Raw genomic sequence first — 23,884 nt, 5'->3', positions numbered from 1 at the left:
CTGTAATTTTAACTTGCAACTTTGACTCTTTGCTGTCAAAAGTTGACTTTGAGGGGCAGCTGGGTGGCTCAGTTCGTCCAGCTTCCAACTCTTTGTTTCAGCTCAGGTCATGATCTCACAGTTCATGGGATCGAGCCCCGAGTTGGGCTCTGTGTTGACAGTGGAAAGCCCACTTGGGATTCTCTGTCTCTCTCTCTCTCTCTGCCCCTCCCTCACTTGTTCTCTCTCTCTCTCTCAAAATAAACAAATAAATTTTTAAAATAGACTTTGGGATAGGTTTTTGAGGTAAAAATCCCTCATTCTCTGAGAAATGAGAATAATTTACTTCACTTTGTCAGTGAATTGATTTATTCAATGAGTGGAAATAGGTTATGAGTTATTCTGTAATGTGAATAATGACTTTTCAATTCATCTTTATATTGAGCTGTGTTCTTATACTCTATTGAGTTACCTTAAATTAGAAGAGAGTTCTTGTTTGAAATATGTCTTAAATGACAACTCATTTACAAACTGTTTTCTTATATTCAGAGTTGATGAGTTTTCAGTAAGAACAATTACTTCATCACTTAAAACTGAAGACAAGGAAGGTAACTTTGAAGATAGAGTTTCACCAACAGATGAAGTAATATGGTCAGGTACTAGTGAAAGTAAATATCAAGTAAGTTGCTCTAGTGAAAGTCGTATGCCATCTTCACATGGGACTAGCTCATCTTTGTCACTGTTTCACTCAGAAGTAAAGGAATTTTTTCTTAGCCATAGAGGATATGAAAAGTTTTATATCGAACACGAAACAGCACAATTTTCATCAAGGAAATTATTTGCAATATTGAAAACCAACAAAAATAAAAATCCAGCATTTTCTTCTGACTTTGACTTTTCAAGACGCTCTAGCATCTCTAGAGAAAGTGAAGGTCTAGATATGGCACCATGTCCTCCTGCCCACTTATTTCTTTCCAGAGACCAAGTCAGACTTCTGGAAGAAACTGTGAGAAATCAAATTCCTTTAAAACCCAAAACTATATTAGAGAGTAAAACTACTTATCCATACTCAAGACCTCAAGAGTCCTTGATTCAAAATCAACATTCTTTTGGAATGCATATTCCTACCCAAGCACAAGATTCTTTTCCAGTACAAAATGCTATTCAGAATCAAGGTTTTTATGAAGCCAGATTTACTAGTCAAGCCCAACAATTTGTTAACAACCAAGAATCAGTCAACAGCCAGCCTGATATCATGGCCAGATATTTTGCTCTGCCTCAAGATTTGATTAGGAAGCCATTTTCCAGCAGCACACAAGACTCCTTCCAGACCCAGGTTATGGGCAGAAGCCAACATTTGGTTAATGTCCCACATTCTGTTGAGACTCAACATTCAATCAAGGGCTTAGAGTCTGATAATAAACACTTACATGAGACCCAATATTCTTCTGTTTGGTTTGAAGATTCAAACCAGATTAAACATTTAACGCAGGGGCAAAATGCTATTTTTAAGAATGCCAGATTTCTAGTTTTAACTGTAAGTCCAAATTCATTTGCAGAAGGGATGCTCCAAATAAGGAGTGTAAAGCCAGAGGGCCAGAAACAAATTGCTTCTTCAGAACTAAACCAGTATTCTGTATATAGCTCAGTGCCTCTTTCACTTACCTTTAAAAGGCAGAAAAACTGGAGAAAAGCATTACACGGTAAAAGTAAACTTAGTTGCAAAGTTTCATCTCAAAAGTCGAAGAAACCAACAACTCCATGGGTATTTCAAATGACAGTATGCCACACTTCAAAACCTGGCAAGTTAGGATGCAAGTATAATGCTAAGAAGAAAGAATTACATCCAAGGAAAGGTGTATCAGATATAGCTTTGCATCTTCTGTACTTTTCCAAGCTTGTTCCTCCTTATATTAAGAGGTATTCCAGAAAAAAACTAGTAGAAGTCATGCCAGGTGTAACAGGACGTAGACATTCTCTGCTGAAGCAAAACAAGTCACTAGATGCAGAGAATGTCAGTTGTGTGGGGTCTGTTGAGAAAAGAGGAACCTCAGGCAATGCTAAAAATGTAAAGCAGCATGGCAGAGAAAATGAAGGACAAAAAAACATCTCAGCAAAACTTCCATCCTGGCTAGAAGAGTCTTTCATGGTCAATACTTTTCCATTAAAAGCACCTTGTTCTTTATTAATAGAAACAAACTGGAAGAATAAACAGTCTCTTAAAGACCCAATTACACAAGAAAAAGAAATTGGTATTGCAGAGTTCCATGCCCCCAATAGTAAAAAAACATCTGACCTGCATATTCCAAAGCGTGAGGCACCTTTAGAAGAAGCTATATCAGAACCTTGGCAAAAATTTGCTTCCTCTCCTGAAATGGAATCAAACAGAAGAATGAAAACACAGGAAGACCTAAAAAGTACAGAGAATTCCCATCTTCCACTTTCAAATGGAGAGGAGTTACCAACTAATTCGCCAGAAACACAAAGGTGCTTTCCAAACAGAAATATACAAAAGGAAAAAGATTTTCTGGAAATTGTTCTGGAGACTTCAGAGGTCAATTTGCTCATTTCACTAGGAACTAAAGAGCATAAAAGCAGTGAGCAAGTAGCAAGTGTAAAAACTCAAGAGAGTACAGAAGATACAGTTATGAAGGAAAAGAAACCATTAATCCTTCATGTGACAGAATGTGATGACCCAAGTGAAAGTGAGAGACTGCAATGTAACACGAGAAGCAACATAAATATGCAAGATAAAAGTATATTTGCAACGTTTCACAATGCCACTGACACTACCATTTCTGGGCCGCCTGATATGGAAATGCGGAACAGATTAAAAGCCAAGACAGATACATCAACAGCAGGGTTTAGTTATTCAGTGGTAGAGCAAGAGAAATTACCAGATGAAAAGAAAGCATCGGATGCAAAATACATTGAGGAGAGATGTATTAAAAAGCCACAAGAACATGACAGAGAGGAAGAGGAACCAACTTTACAAGAAGCAGTTCCACAGCTGAAACAAGATTTCAGGGTCAGCCTGCAACTAAAGCAGAAGCCTAAATATGTCAGATTTGAAATTAAACAGAGCAGTTCAGGTAGTAGAAAAAACCCAAATAAAGAGCAAGAGGTACAACCACAAACTCTTTCTACAGAAACAATTGTGGGGACTGGTTCATGCCCCACAATGGATCCATTTCAAGTTCAGGTAAAGCAAATCACGGACAGACCTACAGGCAGAGAGACTGCAGATGCGAAGAATCCTCTTACAGTGCTAGAGAACTCACCAGTGGGTGGTGTTTTAACTGATACAACAGAACGTGATGTCCCATTTGGTGGAAGCCCCAGAAAGATACCAGATGATCATATTGCGGAGGAAAAGGAAGACTTAAAACGAGTTTTCCCTGCAGCTGCCCTGGGGTTGTTCATCATCCGCTCACTTCCTTTATCGTCTTTCAAAAGGCAGAAAATCAGAAGAAAATGGTCAGGAGCAAAAACGGTACTCGGTCCCAAACTTGTTGTTATGAAAGTAAAGAAGCCAGCAAATTTACTGATGCCTAATATCAGTAGGAATGGTATACCAAGTCTTAGGAGAAGATTGAGAGGCAATTTTAAAATCATAACTAAACAGATACTGCAAGATAAAATTGTGTCTGATGTGCTTGTGAATGTTACTTACCCCCACATGTCTACTGTGCCTCGTATTAGAACGCACAGCAGACTCAATGCGGAGAATCCCGGCCATACCAAGCCAAACCAAGAGGAATCAGAGGATGAAAGGGAAGAAAAGCATTCCAATTTTATTAGTAAAGGAAATGACTCTGGAAACACACCAGAAGAAGCTAAATTGCAAGATGAAGTGAGAGGGGACGAAGCAGCTCGACCAGAAGCAGTCCTTCATGGTCCCTGGCAACTCAGATTGAATGCAAATCCCGAGAAGGAGTTCAAAACAGAGGAAGAAATGCCTCAACCAGTTACATCCGGAGAAAGTCTTGTGGAGTCTGTTTACACCCCAATAATGGATCTATTTCATGTTGAGAATATGAAGAAAAGCCTAGCAACACAAGCAGACTTAAAACGCACTGCAGATGCGGAGATACCTCTTCCGACATCAGGAAAATCAGTGATTGGAGACCCTTTAAACCAAACAAGAGAAAGTGATGTTTTAGATTATGGAAATGATACAAGGGAAATGGGTTACTTTTTTGCAGACACAAAGGCAGAACTACCAAAAGATTTACCAGCGATGTATTCAGAGACTTTTAATTGCCACATGCCTGTTTCAACTCACTCAAAAGTGAATAAAAACAGAGTACGATTCTCACACATAGAATGTCCAGTGAAGCCCAAGTCTGTACCAACGAATACAGTGAAGCCGTCAGTTTCACAAGTATTTAATAGCACAGGTCATAGAAAGAAATTGGACTCCGAGGTGAAGGCCAAGTGGGAGAAGATCAACCAAGCTAATGGATTGGTATATGACTTTATAAGTAGCCTTTTTTCTCCTATGCATAGCAGATTACAAGGAGAGACAAACAGCTTCTGTCACGCTCAGTTAAAGCAAGGGCAATTAGCAGAGGAAGTGAGACCACGGTATGTTGATTTCTTTGATAAGTGTAGTGCATTCCATGACCAAGAAGAAAAAGTGAAAGACAGAGAGGAAGTGGAGCAGAAAACATTGCTAGAGGCAGCTTCGCAGCATACCCAGCGTCTCTGGCCCGATGCATGTCAAGGGAAGGAGACCCACCTTGATGAACAGTACACAGCACTGGGCAGTTTAACACAGGGGCAAGATGCTCAGCACCAAACATGGTTTGCACAAACTGCCTTGCAGACTAGCCTCCAGATGGCTCCTAGAGAAGGCGAGGAACTCGAGAAACCCAGCCAAACAGAACATGCCATAACAGCCCCTATGGGTGCCGAGAGTCCACCTCCCAAAGCAGAGAAGTCATCATTTGATAACATTTTCAACACCATGACAGAGTGTGACTTACCATCTGGTGGAAACCCGAAAAGGGTACTAGATTCTCACTTTGTGGAAAACAATTCAGAGTTACCAAAAGATTTGCAAGTGACGTGCCTGCATTCTTCTGGTTCTGTTGAGCCCTTTGTTTCTAAATCTGAAAGAAAGGAAAACACATTAGAATTAGCAAGGAAGCAAATAACAGCAAATCACAGATATAGAACTATTAGGGGAAAAAAGCCATCAGCTTCACATATGCTTAATGGCACGCAGAGCAAGGGACTGCAGTGCAATTTTAAAACAAAAAGGAAAAAGCCACAACAAAATAAAAACGCAGCAGATGCATTTCTCAATATCATTCAGTCCCGGGTGCCTATTTTGCCCAACACCAAAATGAGTAGTGGGTTAAATGTAGAGACAGATATGCAGAGGGTAACAGGGCTTGATTATATGCAGCTAATGCAAGAGAAATTGCTAAATGGAGGAAAAGTATGTTGCCCGGATCATATTATGAGTACCTTATCCAACAGTATGAAAGATGGGAAAGAGGAGGAAGGAAAACATGAAGTGTCACCAGCTCCAGAGAATAGCCAAAGCTTCATATTCAATGCGTATCAGAAGGAGAATTTTGACCTTGTCCAATCAGATGAGGAGCTGAAACAACCACGAAGTCGCAATCTTCAGGTACAACCACAAATGCATGGTACACAAACTGTTTTAAGTTATGCTTCATGCCCCATACTGGATCAGCTTCAATTTGGAGAGCTAGAGAGTTACGCTGGGTTTTCACCTCCTAAGTCAGAGGAAGTGAAGAATGATGAGATCGTTTTTTCTGCAAGAGAACATGGTGTCCCATCTGACGCAAATCACCAAAAGGAACAGGCTGGTGGTGTTGAAAAGAAAGACACAGTGACTTTTGATTTCTGCCTACCTGCTTTATCTACACCCCAGAGAAACTTCAAATATTCAGACAAGAAAACCTCAGTGAATACCAAATATGGACTTTTAAAGGCAAAGAAACGGTCAGTTTCAAACATATTCAATATCAAGGGTGCTGTTAGCTCAAACCATAGAAAAGAATTGGGATGTAACCCTACAACCAAAATGAAAGAGGTGCATCACGGAGAAAAAATGGCAGCTAAAATGTATTCTTTCATGACTATTACACCTGACATTAATACGTATAACAAGATAGAAAGAGAAAAAGACATGTTAGGAGAAAGAAGTCTCAGGGCTAAACAGGTAAAGCAAGCAACATCACCACTGGAAGGGAATATTACTTCAGATGACACCAAAGAAAACAGTGTTCAAGATGAGGAGGAAGAAACCGGTGACCAGGAGATATTAAAAGTAATTTCACAGCACAGCACACATTTCAAATTCTGTTCAGGCCAGAGGGAGGAGCTTGACCTTCATCAATCAGAAAACCAAAGAAGTGGGAAAATTCTCTTTGTTATAGAACAAGACATCCCACAACAAATGCAGCCTACAGATTCCATGCTGGGAGAGAAGCCAAATAAAAGCCACCATCCACAAAATGGTGCAATATGTATAGCAAGTTCAAAGCTTCCTCCTCTAAAGTCAAAGGACTCACTAATTGGTCAAGTTTTAGTGGATACAGTGAAGGGTGGTGTCCCAAGTGTTGGGAGCCATATGGGGGAACTGTACCATCATGGTAAAGAGGAAAATGCAGAGTTTAAAAAAAATCTAGAAACAACTGTCCTGGAGTATTCGGAGGTCTCCAGGCCTGATCTGTCTGAATCGAAAAGGCAGAGAAAGACATTTACATGTAGAGCCTTAAAAAATCAAATGAGTCCCAAATGTGTAATTATGAAGGCAAGGAAAACGCCAATTTCAACAATATTTAGTATCTCAGGGAATGGTTGTCTAAAAAACTTACCTCCAAAGACACTGAAATCACAGAACATTGACTTTTTAATTCATACAAAGTGCTCTGGGGTACCGGAAGATCTTATTGCAGAGAAAAAAGAAGGATTAGCACAAGAATTTCCAGCAACGATTCTGGAGTCTTTGGATTTAGCCACACTTGCTTTACCTGCATTGAAAAGAAGGAGAAACCATTTAAAATATATAGAGGAGAGAAAGAAAATGAGTCTCAAATGGGTAACTTTGAAGACAAAAAAGCCACCAATTTCCCAGACACTTCGCATCACAAAACGTGGTATTCCAAGCCATAGAAGACAATACAAATGCAACTTCAGTATCATGATGAAACAAGGTAAATCCGTGGCAGACAAAACCCTAAATGCCGTCTCCTCTCCCATGCCTGTTTCACTTGACATGAAAATGCATAACAGAATAAAAGCAGAGTCAGATGTGTTGTGGACAATGAGATTTAGTCACGAACGGCAACAGCAAGAGCTGTCACCAGATGGAGAGAGAGCCAGCGGGGCCTTTTCCAGTGACAAGAGGGGCTGTGCCTCCAGGGGCATGAAGGAGGTCAAAGGCCAACGTGAAGAAGCAGCCCCACGGAGTTCTCAGCACTTCAGTTCCATCACTGGTAAAATGGAGGAGCCTCGCTGTGTGAGATCAGAACTAGAACTGGAGAATTCAGCAAGGAAAAAAATCCCAGAACCACTTAACACAACTCAGGAGCAGCAGCAACAAACACTTTTCACACAAAGCGTGTTGCATTGTGTTTCCTGCACTATCTTGAATTCACTTCCAGTTGAGAAGCTACCAAAAAGAACGAAAGCACAGAAAGGCTTGAAATATGCAAAGAGCCCAAAGCTTTTATCTCCGGACCTAGGGAAATCTGTTCGTGAACCTTTAATTATTACAACACAGAGTGACATCCCATCTGAAAGAGGCCCTAGAAAGGAACTTGCTAGATCTATTCCAGAAGGGAAGAGAAGATTGCAAAAGGATTTACAAGGGAGAACCTTGAAGTTTTTGGATTTCTCCACTCCAGCTTCATCTGATTTTAGAGGGTGGAGAAAGACACCACAAATCCCCAAATCTAGAACGGGGAAAGCACAGATGGCATCAATTTTAAAGACGATCCACATCGCTAGCTCTGCAGCTCTTAGCCATGGAAAGGAACAGGACTGCATCTTGGAAAACATGGCCCCAGAAATATCTCAAGGTATGTCAGATATATTTACGAATACCTACCTTTCACATACACCCGTTTCACCTGCCATCAAAACGCATCAAAAAATAAAAGCAAAGAAAGACCCATTAAGGAATAAAAGCAGTATTTCACAGCTAGAACAACATGAAGGGGAAAAACTGTGTCCATATTCCTCTAATAATGGGAGCAACTCAAGCAGCACATCAGAATCAAGATGGCAAAGTGGGAAAGAAAGAGAGGGTGTTGGAGTTTTATTCGAGGCAGGTCTACATTTCCTGTGTAGTACAGGAAGGAGAAAAGATCAAAATATGTTTATTACAGAGCAGGAAGTACAGCGACAGACAGTGGTTTCAGAAAATAAATTGGAGTCTACTTGTCCTCCTCTGATTCCACTTCACATTCAAGAGCTGAGGAAGAACATCCCGCCACAAAAAGACATACCACATAGACTCGGTCAAAAGATTCCATGTCCAAAATCAGGGACAGCACTGTTGGACTACTTTTCAACTGATGGAGCAGAGTGTAGTGCCAAATCTGATGCGAGCCCTGCAAGGAAGCTGGATGTTCACATGGCAGTTTCCCTACGACCTGGAGACAAGGGGGAAGGCATAAAAACTCACAAAGTAGTGAAGCACAGAGTTGATCAAAATATTCCGCCTACCAAATCGGGAAACTCAGTGCTTGGAGATCCTGGTGATGGAAGCTCTAGGAGGAAAATGAGTGGTCGCATTGCCAGAAAACATAGAGAGTTGCACAGAGATTTACTAACAACGTCCACAACATCCGTTTTCTCTGACTCTATAAGGCAGGAAAAGGTATTAAAGTTTCCAGGAAGGAAAAATCTCACGGGTCCCAAATGTGTAACCATGAAGGCAAAGAAGCCGCTTTGTTCACAGATGCTTCATATCACTAAGCATGATAATCTCTACTGTAGAAAGGAACAGGACTGCAACTTAAAATCTTCAATAAAAGACAAGCAACAAAATAAAAGTATAGCTAATGCATTTTTGTCTCCCGCACCTGTTTCAGCTGATAACAAAATAGATATCGAAATGCAGAGCACATCAAAAGCAGAGATAGATCAACTAAGAGTAAATCTGCACAGCCATATCCCTGCAAAGCGAAGGAAATCAACATGTGATAGGGAAGCATGGAACCAGGCCAGCTCAACTGATATGCAAAACAGATCAAGCAAGACAATGAAAATGAATGTGCAACATGAAAAGGAAGAGGAAAATATCCAAAGAATGTTATTGGATTCAGTTCCACACTGTGGGCAACACCACCGCTTCAGCGCCGATCAAATGAAAAATCCTGGTTCTTCCCAATCAACATCTGAACTGAATAATTCAGAAGTCAGAAGGACTTGGAATTTGCCTTGGACAGCACAAAAGATGAGACAAGAAGAATGCTTTAGAGAAACCGTTTCGGAGCCTGTTTCTAGACACATGATGACTTTTCTTCAAGTTGAAACAGAGAAAAAAGGTCTTTCTACTCAAGAAGGAATAAAATGTATGGAACGTGTAAAGACTCCATTGCCAAAAGCAAGGAAATCAGAGACCGCTTCAATACAATGTGGCACTCTATGGGATGGAAATCCTAGGAGACATTGGGATAGCCCTATCTTGGGGAAGAAGGCATGGAATCAAAATGACTTAGTGAGAACAGTCTTAAAACCTTCAGATTTTTCCAGCCTTGATTCATCGGTACCCAAAAGCCAGAGCTATGCATTGGATTTTGTAAGCAAGAGAAGTATAGTAAGTTCCAAGCATGTAACTTTGAAGGCAAAGAAACGACCAAGTTCACAATTGCTTAATACCACAAGGTGTATTACAGGAAGCCATAGAAAGAAAAAGGGGTGCACATTTCAGTACAAGATGAAAGGGAGACAGTGGATTGAAAGTGTTGTAGAGGCGTCACTCCCTGCTGCTGAGGGAACTGAGATTCCACCATCCAAGACAGTGACTGATAAACACTCATTCGATACAATAGCAAGGAGCACCATATATAACAGAACACTTCACAAAAATCTGCGTGGTCATACTACAGAAGAAAAGGCAGAGTTAGGGGAAAACTCTGCCACAACTTTCTTGGGGCCTTTAGATTTCTTCACACCTATTTTATCTGACCCTGAAAGCCAGAAAAACACAGTACAGTTATTAGAAGAGAAAATCACCTTGAATATCAACTGTTCAACTATGAAGAAAAAGGAGCTGGCAATTTCACAAATACTTAAGATCAGAAGGCAGTTTACCACAAAATACAGGAATAAACCTGGATCCAATTTAAAAACGAAAATGAAACAGATGAGGCAGGATAAAAATGTGGCTAATACATTTCCAAATACCATTGACTTCACACCGGATACCCCTGACCTTAGAAGGCAGAGCAGATTGAAAACAGGGATTGACAGAGGATCACAGTTCCGTCACACACAGCCAACACATACAGAGCTGCCAACCGAAGGGCTAGTGATTTCACAACTGCTTCATGCTACCAGTCATGCTGCTTTAAGCAATAATGAGCGACAGGAAAAGAAGATAGGCACGAAGAGAGAGAAAACTGTATTACGTGTGGACCTCAAATCCGTATATGATTCCATGCCTATTTTTTCACACATAAAAATGGATCCGTCACCTAGTACCTGGGGTATCTCTGAAGAGTCTTCTGAAAAGGGAAATGCCCTAAATAAAGCAAATGCTAGCTCTGCTTATGCCTGCACACCTGTGTATCTTCAAATTGTAAAACATAAAGCTATGGCAAAAACAGCAGATGTGAAAAACAGTATGCATACCAAACGGATAAAATTGAAAGCAAAGAAGCTACCTGTTTCCCAGCTGTGTCATACTATAGGATGTAGGACCAGAAGAAACAAAAAGGAACAGACATGTAACATGAAGAAGCAGAAGAGGGAGTTCTGGCAAGATAAAACTGTAACAGATGTACTTCTGAGCACTATTTGTGATTCTGGATCTGTTCCATCTCAAATTAAACAGTTTACAGAAGTAAAAAGGGAGAAAGACAGGCCAAGAAAGCCCCTTTACACTTCTCCCCAGCGAAAGCTAGAGAAATCACTAAGCCAAAGAAAAATGTCATCTTCAGAGTCCACTGATATTAAGAATACTATATCAAGAAATATCAAAACACTGAAACAATACATTAGAGCACAAAAAGAAAATTGCCAAACTCTTTTACTAGACATTCTCCCTCAATGTAGAGATCAGTTAGTGATTGGCCAACAAGTGACGAAGGAGCTTGACCCCGTGAAAATAGGAGTAACGTTGGAAAGAGAAGTATACCCTGGTCTATCTTCCCAGAAGAGGGATATTGATTACCCTAGGTTCGATGCCCCAAGAGTTAGAAAACTTACAGGATGTGAATTTCTTGTTGCACAAAGAGTGAAGGAAGAAGACATAGACATGGTTGAACGTTTGGTTTCAATTCCATCGGGGAAACAAGTATCAGAGAAAACCGATGCTTCATTAAGTTCAAAAGGACAGAATATATTTCTTACAGAGTTGAATGCTTCTCAACAGAAGACTTGCAAGGAGCAAGAATTGCCAAAACAAGGAAGTGTTTCAGTGACAAATCTGGGATCTGTTGCCTACCCCATTATGGAAACTTCTCGTTTGGAAAACACAGGAAAGGTAGCTGAGGAAGAGATGTACACCAGCAAAAAAAATATTTCACATCTATTGGGAAGAGAAGATATAGAAGAAACTGATATCTTCCAAGGCTCAAAAGGACAGAAGTTTCTTTACACTAATCTGGTGGCCCAGCAAAATATATCTGCAGTGCAGAAAGGAGAGGTGGAGCCAGATGACATTCCTGACAGTACTGTGGATTCTGTATCTTGTCCAAATAGGGATAATCATTTCCAGATAACACAGGTGGTAAATACAAGGAAGGAAGATGTAAGCGTTCCTATAAATTTATATGTAAATCCATGGAGAAAAGAGCAATCACAGGTAACTGATAGTCCATTGAGATTAAATGAAAAGAAAATGATTTTTTCTGAAAAACTGAAGGCGAAGCAACTACATAGGTCTAACCAGAATAAAGAAAATATTCTGGAATCCATTTCTTCACGCATAGTGCATCAACTCCATAATAATAAGCTAATGAAAAATGTCTCAGCAAAAGGAAGGAGTTCAAAAGTTTTGAGTTCAGTGGTAGACGAAGCATCAAATAAAGCAGATACTCCAGTAGACCAACCTCCATGCTCAGAAGGAGTTGACTTGCACAACAGGAGAAGAAAAGAACCTCAAAAAGCAAGTACATGCAAGGCTCTTCCAACATCTGTTTCTTATTCCTTGACAGATGTCCTTCAGATGAAATTGCCGTGTGTAAAGGAAGTATTAAAGGCACCAATGTACCGCACTTCAAATACAGAAGGAATTGGCTTGCCTGTTGAGGGAAAAGAAGAAAAGCAACCAGAATGTATACACCAGATTTCTCCAAAACCTGCTTCTCACTCTTCGAGGGACATATTTCAGAGCAAGATGCCATGTAAAGAGAAGGCATCAAAAGAAGTAGTTAGCACCATGGATTACATTCCAAGTACAGAACAAATTGGCTCGTTCATTACAAGACAAGACAGCAAGGTGCGGATTGGTAAAGGTAAACCATGTATGAAACTGACAAGCTTGTGTGCTTCCTTACCATCTCTACCACATACTGATGTGAATTCAAGAATAGAAGTAGGGCAAGGTAAGTCTGGAATACTAAAGAGCTGCCTTCTACCGCTAAAGTCCCAGGTATCATCAAGTGTCAGGAAAACACTATTTGCAAAGTCAATTAATAGAGATAGTTTAAGCCGTGTAATAGAATCAAAACATTTGCCACAGGGAAAAAAGGAAGATGGAGAAAATATAGTATATGTGAAAGACATCATGGGCCTCAAATGTGTCACTTTTAAAGGAAAGAAAACACCTTTTAAATATATACTGCATGGAAAAGAGCCACAGTGGAATAACAAAGAACAAGAGGAAACGATGCAGAAAGATAAAAATGATCTAGACATGGTTCAGAATAAACACCATGCTTCCTTTCCTTCTTCACCGCACCTGGAATGGATGCCTGGAATAAAGGAGGTCCTCATGCGAGGAATCGCAGGGTTTTGTCTTCCATCACTGACACTCAAGGAATTATCTGATGCAATGGGAGTACGTGAGGAGCCAACTGATGATATTTTAAGCAGTATAAAAAAAGCAAAATATATGCCACGGAGAGATAGAGTAGAAATGGCTTTGGAAGAAATAGTGCAACCCAAAAGAATAGCTTTGAAGGTGAAACAGTCTCCAATCACACAGGAATTACAGTTGAATATCAAAGAAAATGAGAAAAACATGCAGGAACATAAAGATAATCAAGTTGGGATTCGGAACACATCTTGTATTTCCATCTCTTTTCCATCTTACTCAGAAGTGGACATAAGAATAACAGGGGAAGAAACCAGGCTAATAAAAAGAAGGTCCTCTTTTCTACAACCAGAACTCCAGGAATCATCAGATATAGAAAAAATAGCATACAAAGAGTCTGTTTATGGTGATATCTCAAGCAGCATAAATAAAGCCAAAGAACATATAATGCAGGAAGAAGAGGAGAGAGTAAAAAAGGAAGAAGTCATACCTTTCAGGGAAAAGAAATCACCAATTTCACAGGAAACCCAGCTGGATATTGAAGAGCAAGAGACAAAGGTACAAAAAATTAAAGATGAGCCAAATGTCCTTGTGAGCAATACCAGCCCTTGCATAATTGCTCCTTCTCATTTAAAGTTGGGTACAAGAATTAAAACAGCAGACTCTCTAACTGAAGTTGCAAGATACTGTATTCCAGAACTATCACACCAGAAGTCATCAGATGCAGTGAAAAAAGCAAATAAAGAGTCCATTGATGACGATGCCACAAGTGATGTACAAGAAGCAAAAGACTATGTGCCACAGAAAGAAGAGAGTGATGTAGAGATATCAGCTGAGAGAGACGTGATGCATCCAAAAGATAAAGATTTAAAAAGAAAGCAAGCACTTTCACAGGACATACCACCGGATCTTAAAGAGCAGGTGAACGTGGATCCAGAAAGTGAAGAGCAGGGGAGAATGGAGGGAGGAGGTAAAGGTGAACGGGAAGTGGTTCTGCCAACACATGGGGCTTCTGAATCTTCTCTAAGTCACCATGAATTGGACACAAGAATAGAAGGAGAGGAAGACAGCCAAGGAATAACAAGACCTGCTGTTTCACAACTACAGTTACAGAAATCATTTGAGGCAGGGAAAACAGCATATACAAAGTCAACTGGGGATGATATCTCAAAGGATCTAAGAGTAGTGCAAGAGTATGAGCCAGAGAAAGGAGAAGATGGAAGAAAAATAGTAAATATGAAATATCTAATGTATCCCAAAGGCACAACTTCCAAGGAAAAGGTATTACCACTCCCACATGTACTCTATACCTCTGGGAGCTGTGGCTCCCAAATTGTAGAAGTACAGACAAACATGAAGGAAAAATTAGGAAACCTACAGGAAAGAAGCAAACTAGATAAGCTTCTGACAAGAACTTCTCTACTTCCATTTAAGTTAAACAAAGGTATAGGAGGCAAGGAAGAGAAAGAAGGAGTAACAAGACCCTCTCTTCCACCCTCATGGCACAAGGAATCATCACATGCCGAGGAATTAAAATATACAGTACCACCTTTGAATGGCATCACAAGCAGTTCAAAAAGAACAGAATACATGACACAGACAGAAGAGGACAAAGCAAATAATTTTGAGGAAGACATAATGCACCCCAGGTACATAGCTTTGAGGGCAAAGAAATCACCCCTTTTCCTTATACTCAAAACAAAGAAACTGCAAGTCAACATCAAAGAACAAGGGGAAGTGGGACAAGAAGATAACGAGGACACTGTTGTGCTTCTGAGCAGAATTCATCCTTTCATCACTTCTTCAACTCATCTTAAGTGGGACACAATAAAAGATGAGGAGGGTGAGCCAGGAATAATAAGAAATGATGTGCCACATCTTGAGCTCCAAGAATCATTGCCTTCAGGGAGAATGGCACCCACAGAGTCATCTGATAGCCATGTGATAAAAGAAGAACAACACCCACGACAGGAAGAAAGGAACAGAGTACAAACAGAAGCCACAGATGGCTCAATGCGGCCCAGTGGCACAGATTGTAAGGCAAAGATATCACCACCTCCTCCTGTGTTCAGGGTTACTGAGCACAGTGCTTTGAACAACAGAAAGGAACCACAGTGGAGCATGATGGAGAAAGTAGAACAAGAGCAGCAAAGAACAGGTGACCCTGATGTGGCTCAGACAAAAACTCCTCCTTCCACACTTTCCCCACCTCACCACAGTTTGGACACAAGAACCAAAGAAAACAAGGACTCACTTGCAATGATAGGATGCTCTCCTTCACAATTGCTGTGCCCTGAGTCATCAGATGCAGGAAAACCCAGACATGCAGATTCCAATGAGGGCATTGGCTCATTCGATGTAATAATAAAAATTAATCAGCCTATGCCATATACAAAGGTAAAGAACAGAGTAAAAATAAAAGATGGGGAAGGTAGAAGATTCCCAAAAATAATCACTTTGAGAGCAGAGATATCCTCACTTCTACATCTATCCAGTAGAAAGAGACTACCTTTGTATATTAAAGAGCAAGGGAAAGAAGTGCAAGAAGGCAAAAGTGAACCAGAAATGGTTCTGAAGGAAGCCTGTGCCTCCTTGCCTTCTCCATCTTACCTGAAATGGGACAGGCAAATGAATGAAAAGGAAGACACATTAGAAAAAACACACTTCACTTTTCCACCATCAAAGATTCAGGATCCATCCAATTCAGGCAAAGAAGCATATACTAAGTCATTTTATGGTGAGCTAAAAGAGAAGGATAGACTCAAAATAGATATTGAAGACAAAATGGTCCCAAGATGTATGGCTCTGAAGGCAAAGGAAGTACCCCTTTCACATATACTAGATACCAAAAAATTGCAGTGGAAAATGAAAGAGCAAGAGAGAAAGATGCAGAAAAAGAAAAATGACCTCGTTGAAAATCTGGGAAACATCTGTACTTCTTTACTGACTCTACCATATCTTAAATTTGGCAAAACAGAAGGAGAGGGGTACATGATAAGAATTACAAATGTGCCTCTCCCACAACTACAGTCCAAGGAATCACTAGATGCAGTGAAAACAGCATATGCAGAAACAACTGATGGAGAACTTTCAAATGATGTAAAAGAATTAAAAGAACACACGTTACAGAAAGAAGTGAGAGATGGAGAGAAAAACATGGAGATGAATAGTACAGTGGCTCCCAGTGATAGGCATTTAAAAGAAAAGAGATCACCTATTTTACTTAGATACAATCTAAGTGACCATCCGTGGAAAACTAAAGACCAAGAGGGAATGGCTCAGGAAGGTCAGCGTGAGCCAGGTGGTACAATACCAACTAAGACTTGTACTTGTACTTGTAGATCTTCCCTACTTCACCTTTACAAGAATCCCAGATGTGAGAAAAAGAGAATGGCCATATTAACAAGATCCTCTCTTTCCCCAGTCAACTTCCAGGAATCATCAGATTCTGAAGATGTGGAAAGTGTAGAGCCAACTGCTAGAGATATTTTAATCAGTCCACAAAAAGGAAAAGATCAGATGCCCCAGAACAAGGAGGGGGATGGAGTAGAAACAGTAAACCTCATGTTCCCCAAACATCAAGAAAAGAAGATACAAGGAAGTAAAGATGAACCAGGTGTGGTTCTGGCCAACACTTCCTCTCCATCTTCGTCTCTCCCTCTCCTCCAATTGGATAAAGAAATACAGGTAGATGATGAAATGTTAGTAGCTACAAGGTCTGTTGTGCAGAGAGTATCAAATGCCAGAGAAATAGTACATACAGAAGGAATTGGTGGTGATGTCTTGCAAGATAGTCAAAATGCGAAACAATGTATGCCTCAGGAAGAGGAGCAGGACAGAGAAAAAACAAATATGAAAAGTATGGCGCATATCACAGATATAATCTTGAAGTCAAAGAAATCACCTCCTTCACGTATGCTCCATAGAACAGAATTGCATCTAATCATTGGAGGGCAAGAACCAAAGAAACATGAAGGTCAAGGTAAACCACCCTGTACAGTGCTCAGAAAAATTTATGTTTCCAAACATTCAGCCAACCCTACATTAGATAAAGGTACACAAGTAAATGAAAAAATGCTTGGAATTAGAAGGCCCTCTCTACTTCCATGCATGCTTTCAGCATTATCAGGTGCAGGGGCAATTCGTGATGTAAGAGAAAGAAAACAACATATGTCACAGAAAGAAAAAAAGTATGAAGTGAAAACAGTTGATATGAGGATTAGGATGCAGCGCAAAGAGGCCAGGATTTCATCAATTTCCCATATCTTTAACACAAAGGAATTTGTGTTGAATATTAAAGAACAAAAGGAAAATATGTGCAAAGGTAAAGATGAGCTACCTATAGTTCTGACAAGGACTTTTCTTTCCATCCCATCAGCACCTGCCCTTTATCTAGACTCAGGGAACAAAATAGACAAAGATGTACCAGGAGCTACAGGATCCTCTCCTCTCCAGCAAAATCTCCAGGAATCATCAGATACCCAGAAAACAGCAATTACAGAGGTAGTTGCTGGTGATAGTGAAATCGTTGTGAAGAAAGTCAAACACTCTGTGCCACAAGAAGAGACAGTGCAACAGTGGACATCCAACTTCACGGTCAGTGTACAGCAAAGGAATGAACCTCCACGAGTCAAATCTGAAGGAGACTTGAGTCTGTTAGTTTTAAATTCACAGCATGAGGACATTTATTTAACAGGATTTCATACCATAAGTGGGAAAAGGCTGGAATATTTCTTTACAGGGCAAGAGGCTCTACCAGAAAAATACAAAACAGAAACTTTTACTACGTTTCTTTCCTACCCCACAATGGATCCAGCTAAGATGGCCAACCTGAAGAAAGAAACTGAAATAATGGATGATTTAAACCATGAAAGGAGTCCTAAGAGTTTAGTTTCACCACCAAGGAAAATATCCAAGGAAATATATGTCACATTTGGTACCCCTGTATGTGCAAAAGGATTTTCTGTTTCAGAGCAAGATGCCCCCCAACAAAAAACGTTATCCAAGGCATCTCCAGGATCTGGAAATTCATACACATCTGATAAGCCAGAGAAAGAGGTACAAAATCATGATAAAATGAGCAAAATGCCCTCTTCCAAAGCATTAGCCCTACAGACAAAGGGATCGCTTGAGAAAATGAATATCACAGAGTCAGATACTCCCCCAATTATAGAAGAACAAGAGATTGTTGTGAAAAAGCAAGTGGTGTTACAGTCTGAAAGGGGACATAAGACCTGCCTGGATTCCAGCCTTTCTCTTAAACTCCCACTTAAAGATGGAAGGCAGAAGACGCAATTGGAAACAGATGTATGCAAGCAAACTATGGTGTACCCCAGAATACAAATACTACCAGGAACACATGTGGATATTACAGTGTTTGATACCCTCGGAGGGAAAAAAGAGCAGGCATTGCTGGTGCCAGAACAAAAGGAATGCATTCTAGAATCATGTCAGAAGCCTCTTCCCTCCCACTGGACTTTTCCAGTTCAATCTGAAGATCTGGAAGGAAAAAATAAAATGGACACCAGTACTATTATAAATCTGGAGCAAAAAACATTAGAACTGGAAGAAGGGGAATTAAAAATAGACACAAACATAGCTATCTGTCTGGAAAAGGACAAAACAGAAATGCACAAACACATCATTGTCAGTCTAGAGGAGAACTTAAAAAGGGACACAAATAATGTTGTAAATGGGAGCACTCCATCTCCAAAGGCAGAGGAGTCTCAAATTAACACTCAGGTGATCACTCGTATAGGAAACAGCTGCCCAATCAAGCAAAAACATAAAAAGGACCTAGAAGTCCCTGGTGCAAAACAAAATATTCAGCCACGAAAAATGTTTCAAAAACATATTCTGGATTCATTTTATGCCTACATTCCTCTTTCTCTCAAGTTTGAAGGCCAGAAAGGCAGATTAACAATAGCAGATTTGAAGAGAGAACTGAGCCCCAAATATTTAACTATGAAAATCCAAAATCACCCAATTTCACAGATTCTTAATAACACAGGACATGGTATTCCAAGCAATAGAAAGAAATTAGAGTATGACTTCAGCGGACCAAAGAAAACAGTTTTGTGGCGTGAAGATACTTCAGGAATATGTATCAGAAGTCTTTCTATTTCCACGGTGAATTCATCTCAGACTGAAGAAACAGCAGAATCTGAGACAAACCTAGAAAGAGAAAAGATACTCTGTCTTTCTGAATTCCAACAGAAATCACCAAGCACTAGTGACATTAAGAGGAACAGTTCAAGCATCGTAAAAGAAGGGTGTCCTCCCTTCTCCCCACTGTCAAAATCAGAAACAAACCTCAGCCGTGAAGCAAAGGAAAACATTTTGATTCCACAAACAAAAGAAGAAAACGTTGTTCCGGGGCCTGATAGCTCAAGGATCATAAAGGAACCCTACTTGCTTATGACTGAGGAAGAAGAAAAGGCACCAAAACCCATTCTGATGCCCACAGAGTGTCCACTCATGTCTGATGATCCAAAGGACAGTGTAGAAACCCACATGGAAAGTACCCTAAGCATGAATATTTCCCCCCCAGGAGTAGAAGAAACACAATATGGGGCTGAGCTACTCGATATCATGGGGTGTGCCTCGCCACCAGAACAGGGGGATCAGAGTGAACCTATCCAGGACACAACGACACCAAAGGTCCAGCAACAAAAAACTTTTCCAGGAAGTGGGCCTGTACCATCCCAAGTTAAAAGTAATGAAATAAAAGTAGTGGCAGAAAGGACAAGTGCTGAAAGTTTACTTCCTCTTTATGAAGCAGTTAAAAATATCTTGGAATCCCAGATAAAAAACATGATTCAGGACAAAATTTGTGAGGATATACTGGAAAAAATAAAAGCTCATAAGCCTGATGCTTGGAAGTCACCATCTTTTGCAGGAAGTCCAGATACAACATCCACAACAAAACCTCCCACATTGCAGCCAAAACTCATTTTGGAACGTCTTCTTCCCAAAGAAAACAATAAGCTCACTAATCATTTAGAGTCAAAAGCGTTTGAAATAAGACTGAATCTGATACCAGAGATAGCAAAAAAATCTTTCCACAAGTTCAACTTTTATCTAAAACAGTCTATTTCAGAACATAACAGTTGGAGGCTATATCCAAGACATAAAAAAATGTGCTTTTTGTCTCTAGAAGGGATTGATGGTACAGAACCTAATTTAAATCAGAAATACCCCAAGGATTCACCTCCTGTCCGCTGTATGAAGACATTGATTGTCAATGTTTCAAGTGATGGTAAAGAGATCATTGCAAACCGAAAGAGTATTAGAAAGCTAGAAAGTGGAGCATCTTCAGTGACTTCTGCTAATGAGATGCCATTGACTCCTATTCTTCCAAACTACTCAGCAGAAGAAAAAGACAAACTTTTCGTACACTTTTCTATAAAAACATTAGAGATTCAAATGACAGCCTTTCCCAGAATTGTAAGAGAATCCTTCACAATGGCCAATGCTCAGAATACAAAGAAACCTTTATCTAAATTTGTTAATTCTGGTACCAAAGTACCAAAACGAAAAAACAAAATTTTGTTACTTTTCAAGGAAAAATCTCTTCATCAAATAGATCTTGATTTGCAATACAAATACCTTCATTTTCTCCTGGGGCTTCCAGTCAAAAGTATGTTCCCTAAACCAAATGCACTTCCCAAACATATCCTGAAGTTAAACACAGTTGCAATTTGTAAAAATAGAGATTACAGGGGAGAAAGCGGTGGTGGTCTTTGCATTGACACAGAACCGTTAGAACACCACATCTCTTCCGAAAAGCAAAGTCCCCATGAAAACTCATCACTGATGAAAAAATTCCTCAAGCCAACCCATGTGTGTGCTTCTAACGCTGATCAACAGGGCACAGCTCAGAAAGATAGTACAGTTCTTTCAGAGTTAAAGTCTCATGTGACTCCAGAAAAAGATAAACAATGTCATGTGTGGTTTCAAGAAACAAATACGTATAAATATTTTGATCCAAAGACTCAGGAAAGTGCTCCCCATTTAGTTGATTCCCATTCAATTCCGATTTCTGAAGATTCTGCTGAGAGTCAGACAAATATTGAGAGTCTAGCCAACTTGGAGGCATGCTCAGCTCTTGAAGTATATGGGAGCAAAGAATGTATGTTCTTAGAAGCAAACCCATATTTAAGTCAGGAATCCCAAAACATTCTGTTTGAATTACAGAAAGGCATTCCTTTGGAAAATCTCTACAAGATGAGAAAAAGCAAAACTAATTTGAAACCATTTTACAGGGAATATTCAGGTTCCCATCATGGTGTCAGAGGCTGTAGAAAACATTCCTCAATTGTGACACCTTCTTATGAATCCCACAAAAGCAGGAAATACGGGTCATCTGACACAACGCCATTTCCTGACTGGTTGTGCTATGGTTCATTAAATACTGTAGACGTTCCATCTAGCTCATCTTCTGTTCCATTCAGTGAAGGGAAGTCTTCATGGTCTGCAGGGCACAGAACCAACTACTCTTTAGTTCCCTTAACGGAATCAAATATCAAATTACATCTTGCAAAAAGCCAAGGCAAACCTTACAGTCATCTTGAAAGCAAAGAAAGAAAGAAGGCAAAGTTGGATTTATTTACAAAGAACAACCTTCATTGGGACTGTGATTACAGTTATACACAGAATAAAGAGAAATTCACAAGAAAGAAAAAAGTATGTAATTATGAGTCAGAAAGATTGAATCATTATGCAAGCAAACCTAAGTTATCATCAAAGCCTCATCGAGAGGATGTCTACTTCCATTCTGAAAGCAAACAAAACCAGCCATTTTTTTATGCCTGTATACCAGCAGATTCGCTGGAGATTATGCCTCAAACCATTCGCTGGACTATTCCCCCAAGAACTTTAAAGAAGACAAACTTCAGAGTTCCTCTGGTGGCAAAGATTTCAAGTTCGTGCAATATATGGACTTCATCCAAAAAGCTCTTGGGGTCTCTCTTGGAGTCCTTCAGTCCAGTTCATCCAAATTGATATAACCATATCTAGATTCATCTGAAGTGGAAAGCTGGTTGTTATTGTGGTGTTCTGTGAAAAATAAAATCAGATAAAGTCAAACGGTCTTTTCATGAAGTGTCTTCTAAACCGATAATGTTTTATTTCTTTGGTAGATTTGCACAACTGTTCTGGACGGATGGGGTGGAAAAGCAGATGACTTTGGGCTTGATCCCATCATGCAGTGGGGTCTCCTTTTAGTTTATGCTGCCTTCCTCATAATCGCACAGGAGAGGACGCTCTCTTCCTATCCCACACCAGTGACTGAGGATGAGTTGAAGGACATGGAGCCTATAAATGAGATTGGGAGAGAATGACCAGAAAGTTGGGACTGCACAGAAGGAGAGAGTTTTTTATATAGCAGTGAGGGTTCAGTAATGTCAGATGTCACGAAATACGGGAGTAAATGCTGATTTTGCGAAGCCAGATTCCTGTGATGACTTTGTCCTCCTTCTGGACCTCAGCAGCAGCTCGTTGACCTACATGTGATCACCATCTGCCATCACGAGGGGGGCGGGCATCAAATCATACTGGGGCCTCGCTCCGGAGCATTGCCACTGTGCAGGAACATCCTCCAGGAGGGGCAGGAAGCCATTCTGCAGCACTACCAGGGGAAGGGAGACTACCTCCCAGTGTACCTGTACTACCCGCCTTCCTACCACTGCCTGCACACGCACTTCACCGCCCTGGGCTTCACGTCCCCTGGCTCAGGGGCACAGCAGGCTCACCTGATGGTGGAGGTGACTGAGAACCTGGACTGTAATGCCAACAGCAGACCTTACCTTTGCCCTTGGGGCTGATGACCCCTGCTTGAACTCTTGCAGGAGGTCCAGAAAACCCAGGTCAACCAGGGGCTGGGGGGAGAACACTATAGATCAGTGGCATTGGGGTGGGGGTGGGGCAGCAAGAATTTTAGCAACAAGTGAATATTTTAAAAATGTATTTTGTACTGGCTTATTCCTAGTATGTGAATAAAGTACGGGTCTCATTCAGAAAATAAATTTGGGGGGGGGGCTCATAAATATTCCATAATGCCAATCATTTTATTATTAAATGACAAGACAGATGACAGTTTTTCATATCACCATTACATTAATGCCAGGAATAGCAATGCCTCCTTTATTATAAATGCTACTTGATCTTTTAAAAACATATATTTACTATACTTGGAATATTTGGGCATGATTAATAGAATAAACAACTAGAAAGCATTCCATTTTTTTTTTTTTTTACTAAGCAAAGTACATAGTTTTATACAATTTACACACAAGTTTTAATGTTAGCAATAGAAATAATGAAATTATTTCACTTGTTGATATTTAACAATAAAAAGGACTTTAACTCTGAAGACATGCCCTACAACCATACAGTAGACTTTGTCATCAATATGAGAGTCTTGGTATCTGATATGAGTTATGTCCATGGGGTTTGACAATCAGATGGAATATATCAGTACTTATTATAGAAAATTTTGAGCACACACACAAGAAAACAAAATAGTATGATGTACTTCTAGGTACCCTTCACCTAGCCCTCAAACTTTAACCTGGAGCCAAACCTGCCTTATCTACTTCTCGTCCACTTCTCCATGAGTATTTTGACACAAATCACAGACATATAATTTTATCTATGAATATTTTCTATATCTGTACAAGGTAACTATTTTGTAACCATCTCACATCTTAAAAG

General features: G+C 40.1%; 1 protein-coding gene across 1 annotated transcript in view; it reads left to right on the top strand.

Moving 5' to 3' along the window:
• CCDC168 (coiled-coil domain containing 168) overlaps nucleotides 1-22,990 on the top strand; it is a 30,181-nt gene extending 7,191 nt beyond the window's left edge. The window contains exon 4 of the mRNA XM_049647188.1: nucleotides 529-22,990. Coding sequence (XP_049503145.1) covers nucleotides 529-22,174 — 21,646 coding nt within the window. The 3' untranslated portion in view covers nucleotides 22,175-22,990. The remainder of the gene's footprint in view (nucleotides 1-528) is intronic.
• Nucleotides 22,991-23,884: the final 894 nt, after the last annotated feature.

The sequence above is a fragment of the Panthera uncia genome (genome assembly GCF_023721935.1).
Source record: "Panthera uncia isolate 11264 chromosome A1 unlocalized genomic scaffold, Puncia_PCG_1.0 HiC_scaffold_16, whole genome shotgun sequence".
NCBI classification, from domain to species: domain Eukaryota; kingdom Metazoa; phylum Chordata; class Mammalia; order Carnivora; family Felidae; genus Panthera; species Panthera uncia.
The sequence above is the reverse complement of the archived record's forward strand: the minus strand, read 5'-3'. Positions and strand labels throughout refer to the sequence as shown.